The 12,207-nt window shown below is 45.6% G+C and overlaps 1 protein-coding gene across 1 annotated transcript in view; it reads left to right on the top strand.

The window, feature by feature from the left end:
• The first annotated feature begins 2,348 nt into the window (after positions 1-2,348).
• ADGRD1 (adhesion G protein-coupled receptor D1) overlaps positions 2,349-12,207 on the top strand; it is a 239,951-nt gene continuing 230,092 nt past the window's right edge. The window contains exons 1-3 of the mRNA XM_056859596.1: positions 2,349-2,467; positions 2,580-2,616; positions 10,495-10,578. Of these exons, the coding sequence (XP_056715574.1) occupies positions 2,414-2,467; positions 2,580-2,616; positions 10,495-10,578 (175 nt within the window). The 5' untranslated portion in view covers positions 2,349-2,413. The remainder of the gene's footprint in view (positions 2,468-2,579; positions 2,617-10,494; positions 10,579-12,207) is intronic.

Raw genomic sequence — 12,207 nt, 5'->3', positions numbered from 1 at the left:
CCACAACTTGGCAGCATTTTCCTCCACCACCACGGGAGGTACAGGAATCCTGTGTTTCTGCTCACCTTGTAAGTTTGTGCTATAAGCGACGCCAACCTTTCTCCTTGAATAAGAGGAGCCAGTACTTATGGACTCCGGGACATGACAGTAAGTGACTGATAGCCAAACCATCTAAGGGTGGATCCGACCACACTGCAAGGAGGCTTTCTCAACGGAAGAGCCGCTTAAGCTGAAGGAAGTCTCCTTAGCCTGGAAGAAGGCTTCAGACATTACTCAGTGGAGTGGGAGGATAGGTATAGGATCCTGCCCACTGGTTTGGAACGCGGGATGTGTCGAGTGACTTTGGGCCACTCATACTGTCTCTCAGCCTAACCAACCTTGCAGGCTTAAAGAAGAAGAAGAGTAGGTTTTTATACCCTGCTTTTCTCTACCTTAAGGAGTCTCAAAGTGTCTTACAGTCACATTCCCTTCCTCTCCCCACAACAGGCACCTTGTAAGGTAGGCGGGGCTGAGAGTTCAGAGAGAACTGTGACTAGCCCAAGGTCACCCAGCAGTCTTCATGTGGAGGAGCGGGGAAACCAACCCGGTCGATCAGATTAGAGTCGGCCGCTCATGTGGAGGAATGGAGAATCAAACCCGGTTCTCCAGATTAGAGTCCGCCGCTCTGATTCACTACACCATGCTGGCTGGTGGTGGGTTTCTGTTGGTGAAAAAAAGAAGATAGGAGCTACCCCTGTCTTCCGTCTAATAATTGCGAAGGCACCTGGATTAACAATAACATCTTGGGCATTTATTTATTTTAATGTATGTTGGTAATGGTGTATTTTATTTTCTTACATTATTTAATGCATTAACAGTGCAATCCTAAGGATGTTTTCCTGGGAGTAAGAAGAAGAAGAGTTGGTTTTTATATGGCAACTTTCTCTACCACTTAAGGAAGAATCAAACCAGTTTACGATCATCTTCCCTTCCCCTCCCACAACAGACACCCTGTGAGATAGGTGGGGCTGAGAGAGCTCTTAGTAGAACTGTGACTAGCCCAAGGTCACCCAGCTGGCTTCATGTGGAGGAGTGGGGAAACCAACCCAGTTCCCCAGATTAGCATCCACCGCTCATGTGGAGGAGTGGGGAATCGAACCTGGTACTCCAAATCAGAGTCCACCGCTCCAAACCACCACTCTTAACCACTACACCACACTGGCTGAATAAGATTCTGAGTAGAGTTCTGTGTAGACTTGCTTCACATGGCACTAGAAATAACTCGAGATACATGGGACTGCTGATGTTTAGGGGGAATTGCTGTTTTGCATTAACTGGCAACCTCCCCCTGGTACCCATCCCGCCCCATCATTACAACATTTCTTATGAGCTTTCTTGGGAATATTCCAGGTGACGCTCTCCGCCAGTCCCTTTGCTGAGCTATTTGCGCTCAGATATTATACTAACTTGTGGCTGACTTGATCCTAAGTATATTTACCCAGAAATAAGTCCCAATAAGTTCAGTAGGATGTGCTTCCAAGCATGTGGTGCGTAGTGAGGGATTCTTTTTTTCTTTCTTTCCGAAAACAGATGTACGAAAAAAAGATGCATCCAACCTCAGTCAAAGCTTGTGAAAATAAAACCATTGTTTGTGCTGGCTTTGTTCCTTAAGCTCTGTCCATTCAACATTTATGGTTGTCCCCCCCCCCCCAAACAACCCCAGATTCCCCCGGTCCCTCTTGTTTCTAACAAGCTGGTGTTAGGACTCAGCAAAAAGAGGTGGTGGGAAACGTGATATTAATAGAGAACCCAAACGGGACAAAGTTTGAGAAGAAAGTATGACATCATTTTGACTTTCTCTCCACCCAAAGAGAAGTCAGATGGAGGTGTAAACTTGAGCCAGCAAGGGGAGGGAGCCAGGCATTTCAGTACAATTCCTACGGAGAGAAGGGAAGCTAGGAGTCTACTGGACCAGGGAAATAAGAGGAACTAAGAGCACAGAAGGGGGATTCTTCGCCACAACTGCCAGATTGACCTCCGGTTAAGAGAAGATAAATCTCAAAAAGAAGTTTAGCTGAAAGAAGTTTGAGAATCCAATCTCCTTGATTAGGAATTTGTATCTGTAACTCTGGATACTTTCCAGGGAATGGTTCCTTTTGCATCCGACGCGTTTCTTCTTATTTGGTTTATCGGAATGCCTTTGCTGATGATTGAAATGGTCTACCTTTGAGAAAGAACCAAACATCCGTTCCTGGAAACTGGGAAGGCTTTTTTTTCCTCTTGCAAACTGATGGCATGGACTTTATCCGGACCTGCATTTGAACCCGTCTCTTTCGAGAGGATACAAATGACAAGGGAGGATTAAAAATTCGTGGAAAGAAATCCCGCCTGTGTTGGCTTCTTTGACGTACTTTTCGCTGCAAGAAAAGAGACCATGGAGAATTGGTCGCTGCTGTTATATTTTCTATCTTTGCTGATTTCATTTCAGGTAATGTTCTCGACGAAGCTGACTTTTCTTCTCTTTATTGCTTGGATTTTTTTTTTTAATTTGATACTTTTGCTTCACTATCTGTTCATGTTATGTTCTTTTCAACATACAGGTGTATGGGAACCATACCTGGCTGTACAAACATCCAGGTAAGGAACCTTTGATTCGTCCCTAAAATTAAAATAGAAATTTCTTGTGTTTTTATTCCACCCTTGCTCCAAGAACCGGGTAGCATATATGCATTATATATGCATCTTTCCTCTGCATTATTCTCACACCAACCCTGTGAGGTAGGCTAGACCTGGAGAAAGTGACTGGCACGTCCACTGAGCTTCATAGCAAAATGGGGACTCAAACCCCACTCTTCTCAGTTCTAGCCTGATAGGAACCATAACACCACACAGATAGCAACATGCTAGTGGTCAAATAATAGTTTCTTTTCACGTATGCATTTCAGGGGCAATTTCTGTAGAAAAGGCAAACATGGAGAGCTGAACCTGCCATTTGAAGCAATTTTAAGCCGCTCAGGGAGCTAAAAAAGCAAATGCGATTTTGGGCTGTATCAACAGAAGCATTGTGTCCAGATCACGCAAAGCGATGGTATCACTTTACTCTGCTCTGGTTAGACCTCACCTAGAGTACTATGTTCAGTTTTGGGCACCACAATTCAAGAAGGATGTAGACAAGCTGGAACAGAGGAGGGAAATGAAGATGGTGAGGGGTCTGGAGACCAAGTCCTATGAGGAAAGGTTGAAGGAGCTGGGTATGTTTAGCTTGGAGAGGAGAAGACTGAGAGGGGATATGATAAACGTCTTCAAGTACTTGAAGGGCTGTCACATAGAGGATGGTGCCGAGTTGTTTTCTGTTGCCCCAGAAGGTTGGACCAGAATCAATGGGTAGAAATTAAATCAAAACAGTTTTTGGCAAAACATTAGGGAGAACTTTCTCGCAGAGGGGTTCCTCAGTGGAACAGGCTTCCTTGGGTGGTGGTGGGCTCTCCTTCCTTGGAGGTTTTGAAGCAGAGGCTAGATGGCCATCTGTCAGTAAAGCTGATTCTGTGAACTTAGGCAGATCATGAGAGGGAGGGCAGGAAGGGTTGCATCAGTGCTTGGCTCTCGTGGCCCTTTCTTACAAGCCCAAGGTAATGCTGATCACCACTTTGTGGTTGGGAAGCAATTTCCCCCCAGGCCAGATTGGCCAGGGATCCTGGAGGTTCCCCCCATCTTCTGAGCATGGAGTAGGGGTCACTGGGGGTGTGGGGGGTAGTTGTGAATTTCCTGCATTGTGCAGGGGGTTGGACTAGATGACCCTGGTGGGCCCTTCCAACTCTATGATTCTATAATATTATGATTCTATTATTCTCTTTTGGGGTAGCGATATAGTCGGGGAGCTAATAAACCAGTTGAGTTGTGAGATGCACAGGGAGTTGTGAGACGCAGTGTCACAGATGTTGCAGAAGTGCAAATCTGAAGTGTGTGCAAACCTCCAAAATTATACGTTGGTAGTTGCAAACTATCTTGGATCAAACTTCCCTACCAATGCATTTCGCATACCTCGAAAAGCCAATGTACAATGTAGCGGTAGATTGAGGTGGGCCGAAGGTGTTCCCTCGTGTTGAAATGTGTGTATATGGCCAAGAGGTCCTTATTTATCAAGGATGATCCCTGTTTTCTGGTCCCTGATAAACCACGGTCTCTGTTTAGTCTAGTTTTGTTAGTGGGAATTGGTTTCGCTGTCATTCTTCAGGATTCATCTCTCTCTCCAGGCTCTCTGGAAGTTAAACCTCGGAGTGAGGAACTAGATGCTTCTTGCCCGTAGCACGCATCTGGTACATGAACACTGATGTGCCAAGCAGTGTTCAGCCTGCAATTTCACACCCTGCTGATGCCAGTCTATATTTTGAGTGGCTGATAAAATACTAAGTTTTCTTAAAACACAAAGAATCCTCACCTTCTTAGCTTTTTAATCAATGGAAGATGGACTGTTGCTGAGTAGATCAGCGCAACAAAGTGTAATAGATGTTTGGAACAGGGATGCTTCAAGCATGCCCCTGTTTTCCTGTGTGAAATGTCGATGGTTGTATTGATAGGTGCTCCACTTTAAAAACAACAAGAAAACTAAATTAAAATCCAGTATCAGATTAACCCCGATTATCTGTGCAAACTGCCGCTAAATTTTGCAACTTGCGTGGTGTAGTGGTTAAGAGCTGTGGTTTGGAGCAGTGGAGTCTGACCTGGAGAACCAGGTTGGATTCCCCACTTCTCCACATGAGCGTCGGAGGCTAATCTGGTGAACTGGGTTGGTTTCCCCACTCCTCCACATGAAGCCAGCTGGGTGACCTTGGGCTAGTCACAGCTCTCTTAGATCTCTCTCAGCCTCACCTACCTCACAGGGTGTGTGTGTTGTGGGGAGGGGAAGGAAAGGTGATTGTAAGCCGGTTTGAGTCTCCCTGAAGTGGAAGAGAAAGTCGGCATATAAAAACCAACTCTTCTTCTTCTCTTCTTTAAATAATTTGGGGTTGCTGATTAGTGCCCGCTTTACATAGCTGGTTAGGCTTCCTAGCCACGAGGGACAGATTAATGCCACATTGTTGTCTTTCCCCTTCAAAAGTGGAAATCTTATGCAGGCGCCTTCTGTGACTGAACAAGGTATTTCCTGCACCATTTCAAACTGAGCTTCCTGCTCCAGAGGGCTAGAAACTTGCCTCCTTAAAATCCAAAGCAACGAAGCAGAAATTCTCAGCAAGTGGAGTTCTGTGCTTGCTGCCTAGCCTTATACGGGGACTGGAATTTCCTTTTAAAAAAAGATACAGCCGTCGATTCCTCTTATTCTCTTTTTCTCTTCCAACGGAAGAGTTTCTCTTTCATTTCTCTTTGTGGTCTTTTATGCATGGCTGTTTCCCTCGCCGTCACCCCTCCAACGACTTCGGGTCTTTGTGCTGATTATGCATGCCGTTTCCGACCATCAGAGGTCTCCTCGCTCTCCCCCTGGGTTCCCCCACATTTTCAGAGACCTGTTTGAAAACGCGGGCAAAACACGGGGAAACGCAGGGGTAGAGCGAGGCGACCTCTGACGGTCGGAAGCGGCATGCATAATCAACACAAAGACCCGAAGTCATTGGAGGGGTGATGGCGAGGGAAACAGCCATGCATAAAAGACCTATATTTCCCTGATACACCTTTATGAACCCTGTTGTAACTTCAGCCCTGGAAGTTTTCATGTTATACACTACAGGGTGCTCTAGAAGGAGGACAGAAAGGTTTGGGAAGACACTGCCTGCCTCTGACCATCTGCAGAATGCAGTTCAGAAATTTTGTAGGACCTTCCTCCCTGCCCCTCCTCTCTTCGAATTTCCATCTTGAATCAACAGACCTGATTCAAAACAGACCCCAAATTAGTTCCGGTGATCTTAAGAATAACAGAGTGCCTAAATAGTTTCAGAGGATAGCCATGTTGTTCGGCAGTAGAAGAACGAGATTCGAATCCAGTAGCACCTCAGAGACCGATGAGATTTTGGAGGCATAAGCTTTCGAGAGTTTCTATTAATGAAGGAAGGCATTCATTCTGTGCTGTTAAAGCTTTTGAACTTATTCAGTATTCTGATGCCAACAAACCATAGTTTATTCTTAATGAAAGTCAACCAAGAAGTCCTCAAACTTTTTCCCATATGAAGCCAGCTGGGTGACCTTGGGCTAGTCACAGCTCTCTTCTAGCTCTCTCAGCCCCACCTACTTCACAAGGTGTCTGCTGTGGGGAGGGGGAGGGAAGGTGATTGTAAGCTGCTCTGATTCTTCCTTAAGCGGTGGAGAAAGTCGGCATATAAAAACAACTCTCCTTCTCCTTCCCTTTCCGGGCCATGCCAAGATGTCCTAATGAGTAAATTTGTTGCGATACACAAATCCAGCCCTTTAAGAGATTGTGGTTTGTTTCTTGTTTACCACCCAGAATCAAATGCGGTTTAGAATTTCATTTGTAGGAAAAAAACCAATTATCATTTCTGTTGCTGTGAGAAACTGCAGTTTTTGGCTAGACTTGCAAAGGGGAGGAAGGAGAGTTTGTTTTTCCTCATTATGGAAATGATGGTTTGTTTAGGACGTCTGAATACAACTAATAATGCTCAGACTTGGCGAGAGGATTATAGAAGTTTCTGGTGGTTATCGCTGATTCTCTGTTTATGTCTTTGAACTCCCACCTGGTGAGGAAAGGCTGTCTCCATCTCATTCCCATTTTTAGAATACATGCATGCAGATTTTCTCATACTCAGCTAATACAGTTTTCGGTCTGGTGCTCATCCTAGGGGAGAAAAAACACACACAACCAGGCTGGGTTTCTGCTAACTTGTCCAAATCTGTTTATACAAACAACATCTGCTTTCTGTGGCTGGGATGGATGCGCTAAATTCCACATGTTTTATGGAACTGGGGATTTGAGGAGTCGGAAGACTGAGCGCTGGGCCGTTTCCCGATACAAATCTTTTTGCCTTTCCTCCAGAGCTTTGCCACATGTGTTTATTAAAGGCTGGATTTCTTCAGGATGTTTTCTCTGGTAAATAAAAAAAGGGTTAATCAACCCGGGTTGCTGCTGTGAACTAACTCTTCCCTTCTCGCTCAAGCATCCAAATGAATGAACTGAGGGACGATCCTTGAAATTAGGGATAGGTGTAAAATGTGGAGTGCTTGGCGGGAAGAAATCAATGAAGAGAGCCCCGGCGTTGCCTTCTGAATAGTCCTTTAAAAGGCACTCCATCGACAAAGTCTTTCCAGCGTGGTTTAGTGGTTAAGAGCAGCGGACTCTAATCTGGAGAACTGGGTTTGACTCCCCACTCCTCTACATGAGCGGTGGACTCTAATCTGGTGAACCAGGTTGGTTTCCCCACTCCTCCCCATGAAGCCAACTGGGTGACCTTGGGCTAGTCACAGTTCTCTCCAAACCCTCTCAGCCCCATCTACCTCACAAGCAGTGCCGGATTTACATATAAACTAAACAAGCTATAGCTTAGAGCCCCACTCTCTTGGCCCCCCCCCAAAAAAATATAAAGGAAAAAAAACCTGGATGTACATTTCCAAAATATAATATAAAAAACAAATAAAATAAAACCTACATACAGCAACAGTGTTTTGTTATGTGCAAATGGCTTTAGATACCTATTAGGTCCTTAAATTACCATATAGCATATATTCAACACAAAAAACAGCAACAATTTGTTGTTGACAAAGGACAGCTGGACATATAAAGGGCCCCATTACCTTCAATAGCTTAGGGCCTCATCAAACCTAAATCCGGCCCTGCTCACAAGGTGTCTTTTGTGGGGAGGGGAAGGGAAGGCAATTGTGAGCTGGTTTTGAGACTCCTTGAAGGTGAAGAGAAGCAGGGTATAAAAACCAGCTCTTCTTCTACTGTTTTGTTTTTGTTATTTATTAGACTTTTATGCTGCCCTTGAGACTCCTTAAAGGCAGAGAAAAATGGGGTATAAAAAACCAACTCCTCCTGTGGCTCAGTTTGTAGAGCATCTGCTTGGCTTGCAGAAGGTCCCAGGTCCAATCTCCGGCATCTCCAGTTAAAGGGACTAGGCAAGTAGGTGATGGGAAAGACCTCTGCCTGAGACGCTGGAGAGCTGCTGCCGGTCTGAGTAGACAATACTGACTCTGATGGACCAAAGGTCTGATTCAGTATAAGGAAGCTTCATGTGTCATGTGTCTCCTCCTCCTCCTCCCCCCTTCCTCCTCCTTCTCCTCCTCTTCTTCTTCATCAGCATCATCACATGTGTGATGTACCAGCTGCAGTGCCAGCTGCAGTACTGTACATAGTCAGATTTCTGGTCCATCTTGGTCTGTTTTGCCAGCTGCTCTTCAACATTTGTGACCTGTGATCTTTCAGCTGGAGACGCTGGTGATCTGCGACCTTCTGCGTGCAAAGCAGATGCTCTACCCCTGAGCCATTTCCCACCTGCTGAAGGTTCATTCAGTGTGAGAGCAGATGTAATGTTTTAAGAGTGCCAGAGGTCTGATTCAGTAACACTGCCACCACCTTCAAGCACACATATATTTTTTCCATCCTGGGGGGAGTTCAGTCAGCTCTGGTCAAGAGAGGGGAGTACATGGAGATGAGGCGCCCCAGCCAAGGGAAACTTTGGGCATTGGTAGGAAAGCGTGGGTCAGTTCATGCTCTTTGACCCTTGTAACATTTCCATACCTCCCCGCAGTTTGCATACGCCATAATCATCATCAACCTTTATTGCTCATTGACAAAAGAAAAGCATTTACATTGTACAAGAGAAACAGTTTTACAAAAACAGCCCAATCCCAGTTCAGTTTAGCACAGAATAGAACCCTTTTGTCGTGACAATTTTTACAGCCATTACATGCGTTAGATATTTCGCACTCTGATAAATTTTCTCGGTCTCAGTCTTGAGATCAGATAAGAGGAACGGCGTAATCCAAGGTTCTAAGGGAAGATCATATTTGGCTAGAATGGGTAAAATCCGGCGAGTTCTCTCTACCTTCCATTTTTTACAGAAGAGGAGCATATGGTCTAGGGTTTTGGTTACACTGTCCCCACGGTCACGCAGGCGGTTACTAAATTTGTTTTTCAAAAAGCGACTGTTTAACACTTGTGTGCAAAAAGCATTCAGCCTCGCTAGGGCAAAAGCACACCTTTGATTTGGGGAAGTTAAAAGATTAAAATATAAGGGGAGGGCTTCTGGCGCGGGGATTCCCATTGCGGCAGTGGAGCAAACTCGACGCGCTCTGCATTGGGTACTGCGGAAATCTAAGCTAAATACTCTTCACTTCCTTTCTTCATTGGCATTCTGTTGGTTAAGGCTGGTCGAGGGTTGTAAGGGAAAACCCCAAAAATTTAATTTATTGTTTATTATGTGTTCCCAAGAGCTGGTGAAGTTTGCATACGAGAACAGGGGAGGTGCTTGAAACACACACGGTTGAATTTTGCTGAAAGCTCTACTGCGCTGTCTCTAAGATTTGCTCGTCATCCCAAAGCCGGTCATCTGTTGATTTAAAGGCTTAGATAGTGTTTGTCCTTTTTGATTAAATGTATCCTAGAAAAGCCTAATTGTCCCATAGCGGCTCAGTTTAGAACTAACATGGTTTAATTAAGCTATGTTCAGTGTGACTGTCGAAATGCGGGCCACCCGCTAGCTAAGGCTGGTTAGCGTTTGTCAAGCCAGGATCTGAAATCATGGTTTGATGTTGGTCTGATTAATCATAGTCAGGTTGTTTATGCCTGGGAGTTTTACCTGAGGTTCGTTGCTCACTGAACCCACACTTTCCTGTTGGGAATCTAGGCACCAGCAGCCTCCAAGCTCAAATCAAGTCCCCGCCCCTTTAAATGCTGCTTTGTAATTGGCTGACTTTGTAGCGCTTATTGTGAGAGAAAATCCCTCCCAAACCCAATTGCTGCATAAAAAAACATTTTAAGAACCAAAAAAAAAAAAAAAAGAACGAAGCAATCTGAAAGGGGGAGGGAATCCAAACCTCATTTTTAAAAAGCCTTTCTTCTACTCAGAAAGAGTTCTGAGGACGCAGGAAGCATTTGGATCCCTGCCTCTTTACAGGCTGCTTTGTAATTGACTGCATGCTTTCTGTGACAGAAACCAAGCTTGGGTGTCCCGCGCTTTGCATTATGAACGGGGATTTCTCCCGGGCTGGGTTCAGGGGAGAGGGAAAAATTGGGTCAACAGAGGAACGAGAAGAGAACTGCGACTAGCCCAACATCACCCAGCTAGTGTAGTGGTTAAGAGCAGAGGTTTGGAGCAGTGGACTCTAATCTGGAGAATTCAGTCCACCAGATTAGCCTCCGCCGCTCATGTGGAGGAGTGGGGAATCAAACCCGGTTCTCCAGATCAGAGTCCACCGCTCCAAACCATCACTCTTAACCACTACACCATGCTGGCTTGCTCCATGGCCATTTTCACTCCCCAGTCTGCTCCTCCCTGAATGTCGCCTTTCTCCTTGGGCTCAGGGAACTCCGATTCTTAACATCTGTCATTTTGTGTTTCTTTGTTCAAATAGGGTTTGATGTTCTAGCCCAGGCATCCCACTATTGGCCTCTGGGGATGGTGGAAGGAATCCATGAGTTGCGGGACACAAACGGAGGTAGATCCAAGTGCTCTTGCAGCCTTTGTGAAAGTCGGAATGTAAAGACAGCGGAGCCCAGAAAAAAAAGCCATTCAGCAGTCTCTTTCGCACTGTGCCAGATGGCACCTCGCACCTCTTCATGCAGCAAAGACTCTGGAACCCAGATTTTTCTTTTGTTTTCTTTTGTTTTTGCTTTTCAAGGCTGCCTTCCTCAGACTTCTTAGGCTATTTAGGGGTGACCCATCCAGAGCTACGAGTGTAACAACAGGGAGGGGAATCTCACATTCCAAAATGTCACTGGCAAATCAAGATATCCTCCATGGCTTTGTATGCGCAATGAATGATATGGCTGGTTGAATTCCTAAAATTGACCATAGGGCTTGGTGGGGCTTCAGGTGGCTTTTCTTTCAATGAGACATCACCGGGGAGACGGTGGCACTTTTCACACATGCCGAATAATGCACTTTCAATCCACTTCCAATGCACTTCCAATGCACTTCGCAGCTGGATTTTCAATCCACTTTCAATGCACTTTGCAGCTGGATTTTCCGGCAAAATCCACTTGCAAACGATCGTTCAAGTGGATTTAAAGTGCATTATTCAGGATGTGTGAAAGTTCCCGGTGTATAGAACATCACAGGTTGAGGAATGGGGAGGTCCTTTGGTTCCTACCTTCCTCAGCTGAGCTGAAATGGCTCTCGGGGTGTGCGCTGTTTTCGGGGCTGCACATGTCGTATGCACTGCGCACGCAGCTTCGCACTGGGACAAATTCTGGGAACTGGAACCCGCTGGGGAATGAAGGGGAGGAATAAAGAAAAGTGGAAGGGCGCAGGGGGGAACTTCACCAATCCATAACTATATTTGACATTTGGGTCCTTCCCCCCTTGCTGAGCCAGGGTGGCCAGGCTGTAGACTTTTGTCCCCAAGTCCGGTCCTAACAACACCGCTGTTTGTCTAGACCAGGGTTTATGTAAAGTACAGCTTAATATGTGAACAGATCTCCCCATCAACTGAGCCTGGTTTCGGCCGGGGAGGGCAGGCTAGAAATAAAATAAATAAGTGTTATGACTGGGATGACTTCCTTTGATATGAAAGTTGCTTTTGGGACGATTAATAGACAATGGCCGGTTTCGTGCATGCGGATCATCCCTGGATCCCCCAGCGAGGAATGTGCATGTGTGAACCAGGTCAGAGAGCTGTTTTGATTGGGTAAGGACAGGATGTAGCATCCCTAGAGGGTTGGCGTTGCAGGGGACAAGCTCCCTCTCTGATTATGCCTCTCTTCCATTCATTGCTGGGGGCTTTGGGGATATTATTTATGTTTCCCTTCCATTTGTCATAATTCCATCCAGTTGTTTTCCACTCCATGCTCCTTCTCATAAATCATCGAAACATCACGAGCTTGCCTATCATGTTGATCCATTTTACTTGTTGAAATCTTTGTATGGCTGCAGTCCAGTTCCATATCTCTCAACGGTTCGCTCCAATGGATGTCTGTGTCGCCCGGCTAAATTTTCAGAGATCTGTATATTTATAGGGTTTTGGATGCCTTCCATAGAAGTTACCTCTGTCCTGACGTGAGCATAGCAGAAGAGCAAGCCTGGTTTCAGTTCGAAAATTAAAGGAAGGTTGTCGGAAAAACACAGC

The sequence above is a fragment of the Euleptes europaea genome, chromosome 13 (genome assembly GCF_029931775.1).
Source record: "Euleptes europaea isolate rEulEur1 chromosome 13, rEulEur1.hap1, whole genome shotgun sequence".
NCBI lineage: Eukaryota > Metazoa > Chordata > Lepidosauria > Squamata > Sphaerodactylidae > Euleptes > Euleptes europaea.
Note: the sequence above shows the minus strand (reverse complement) of the source record. Positions and strands in the feature narration are given on the sequence as shown.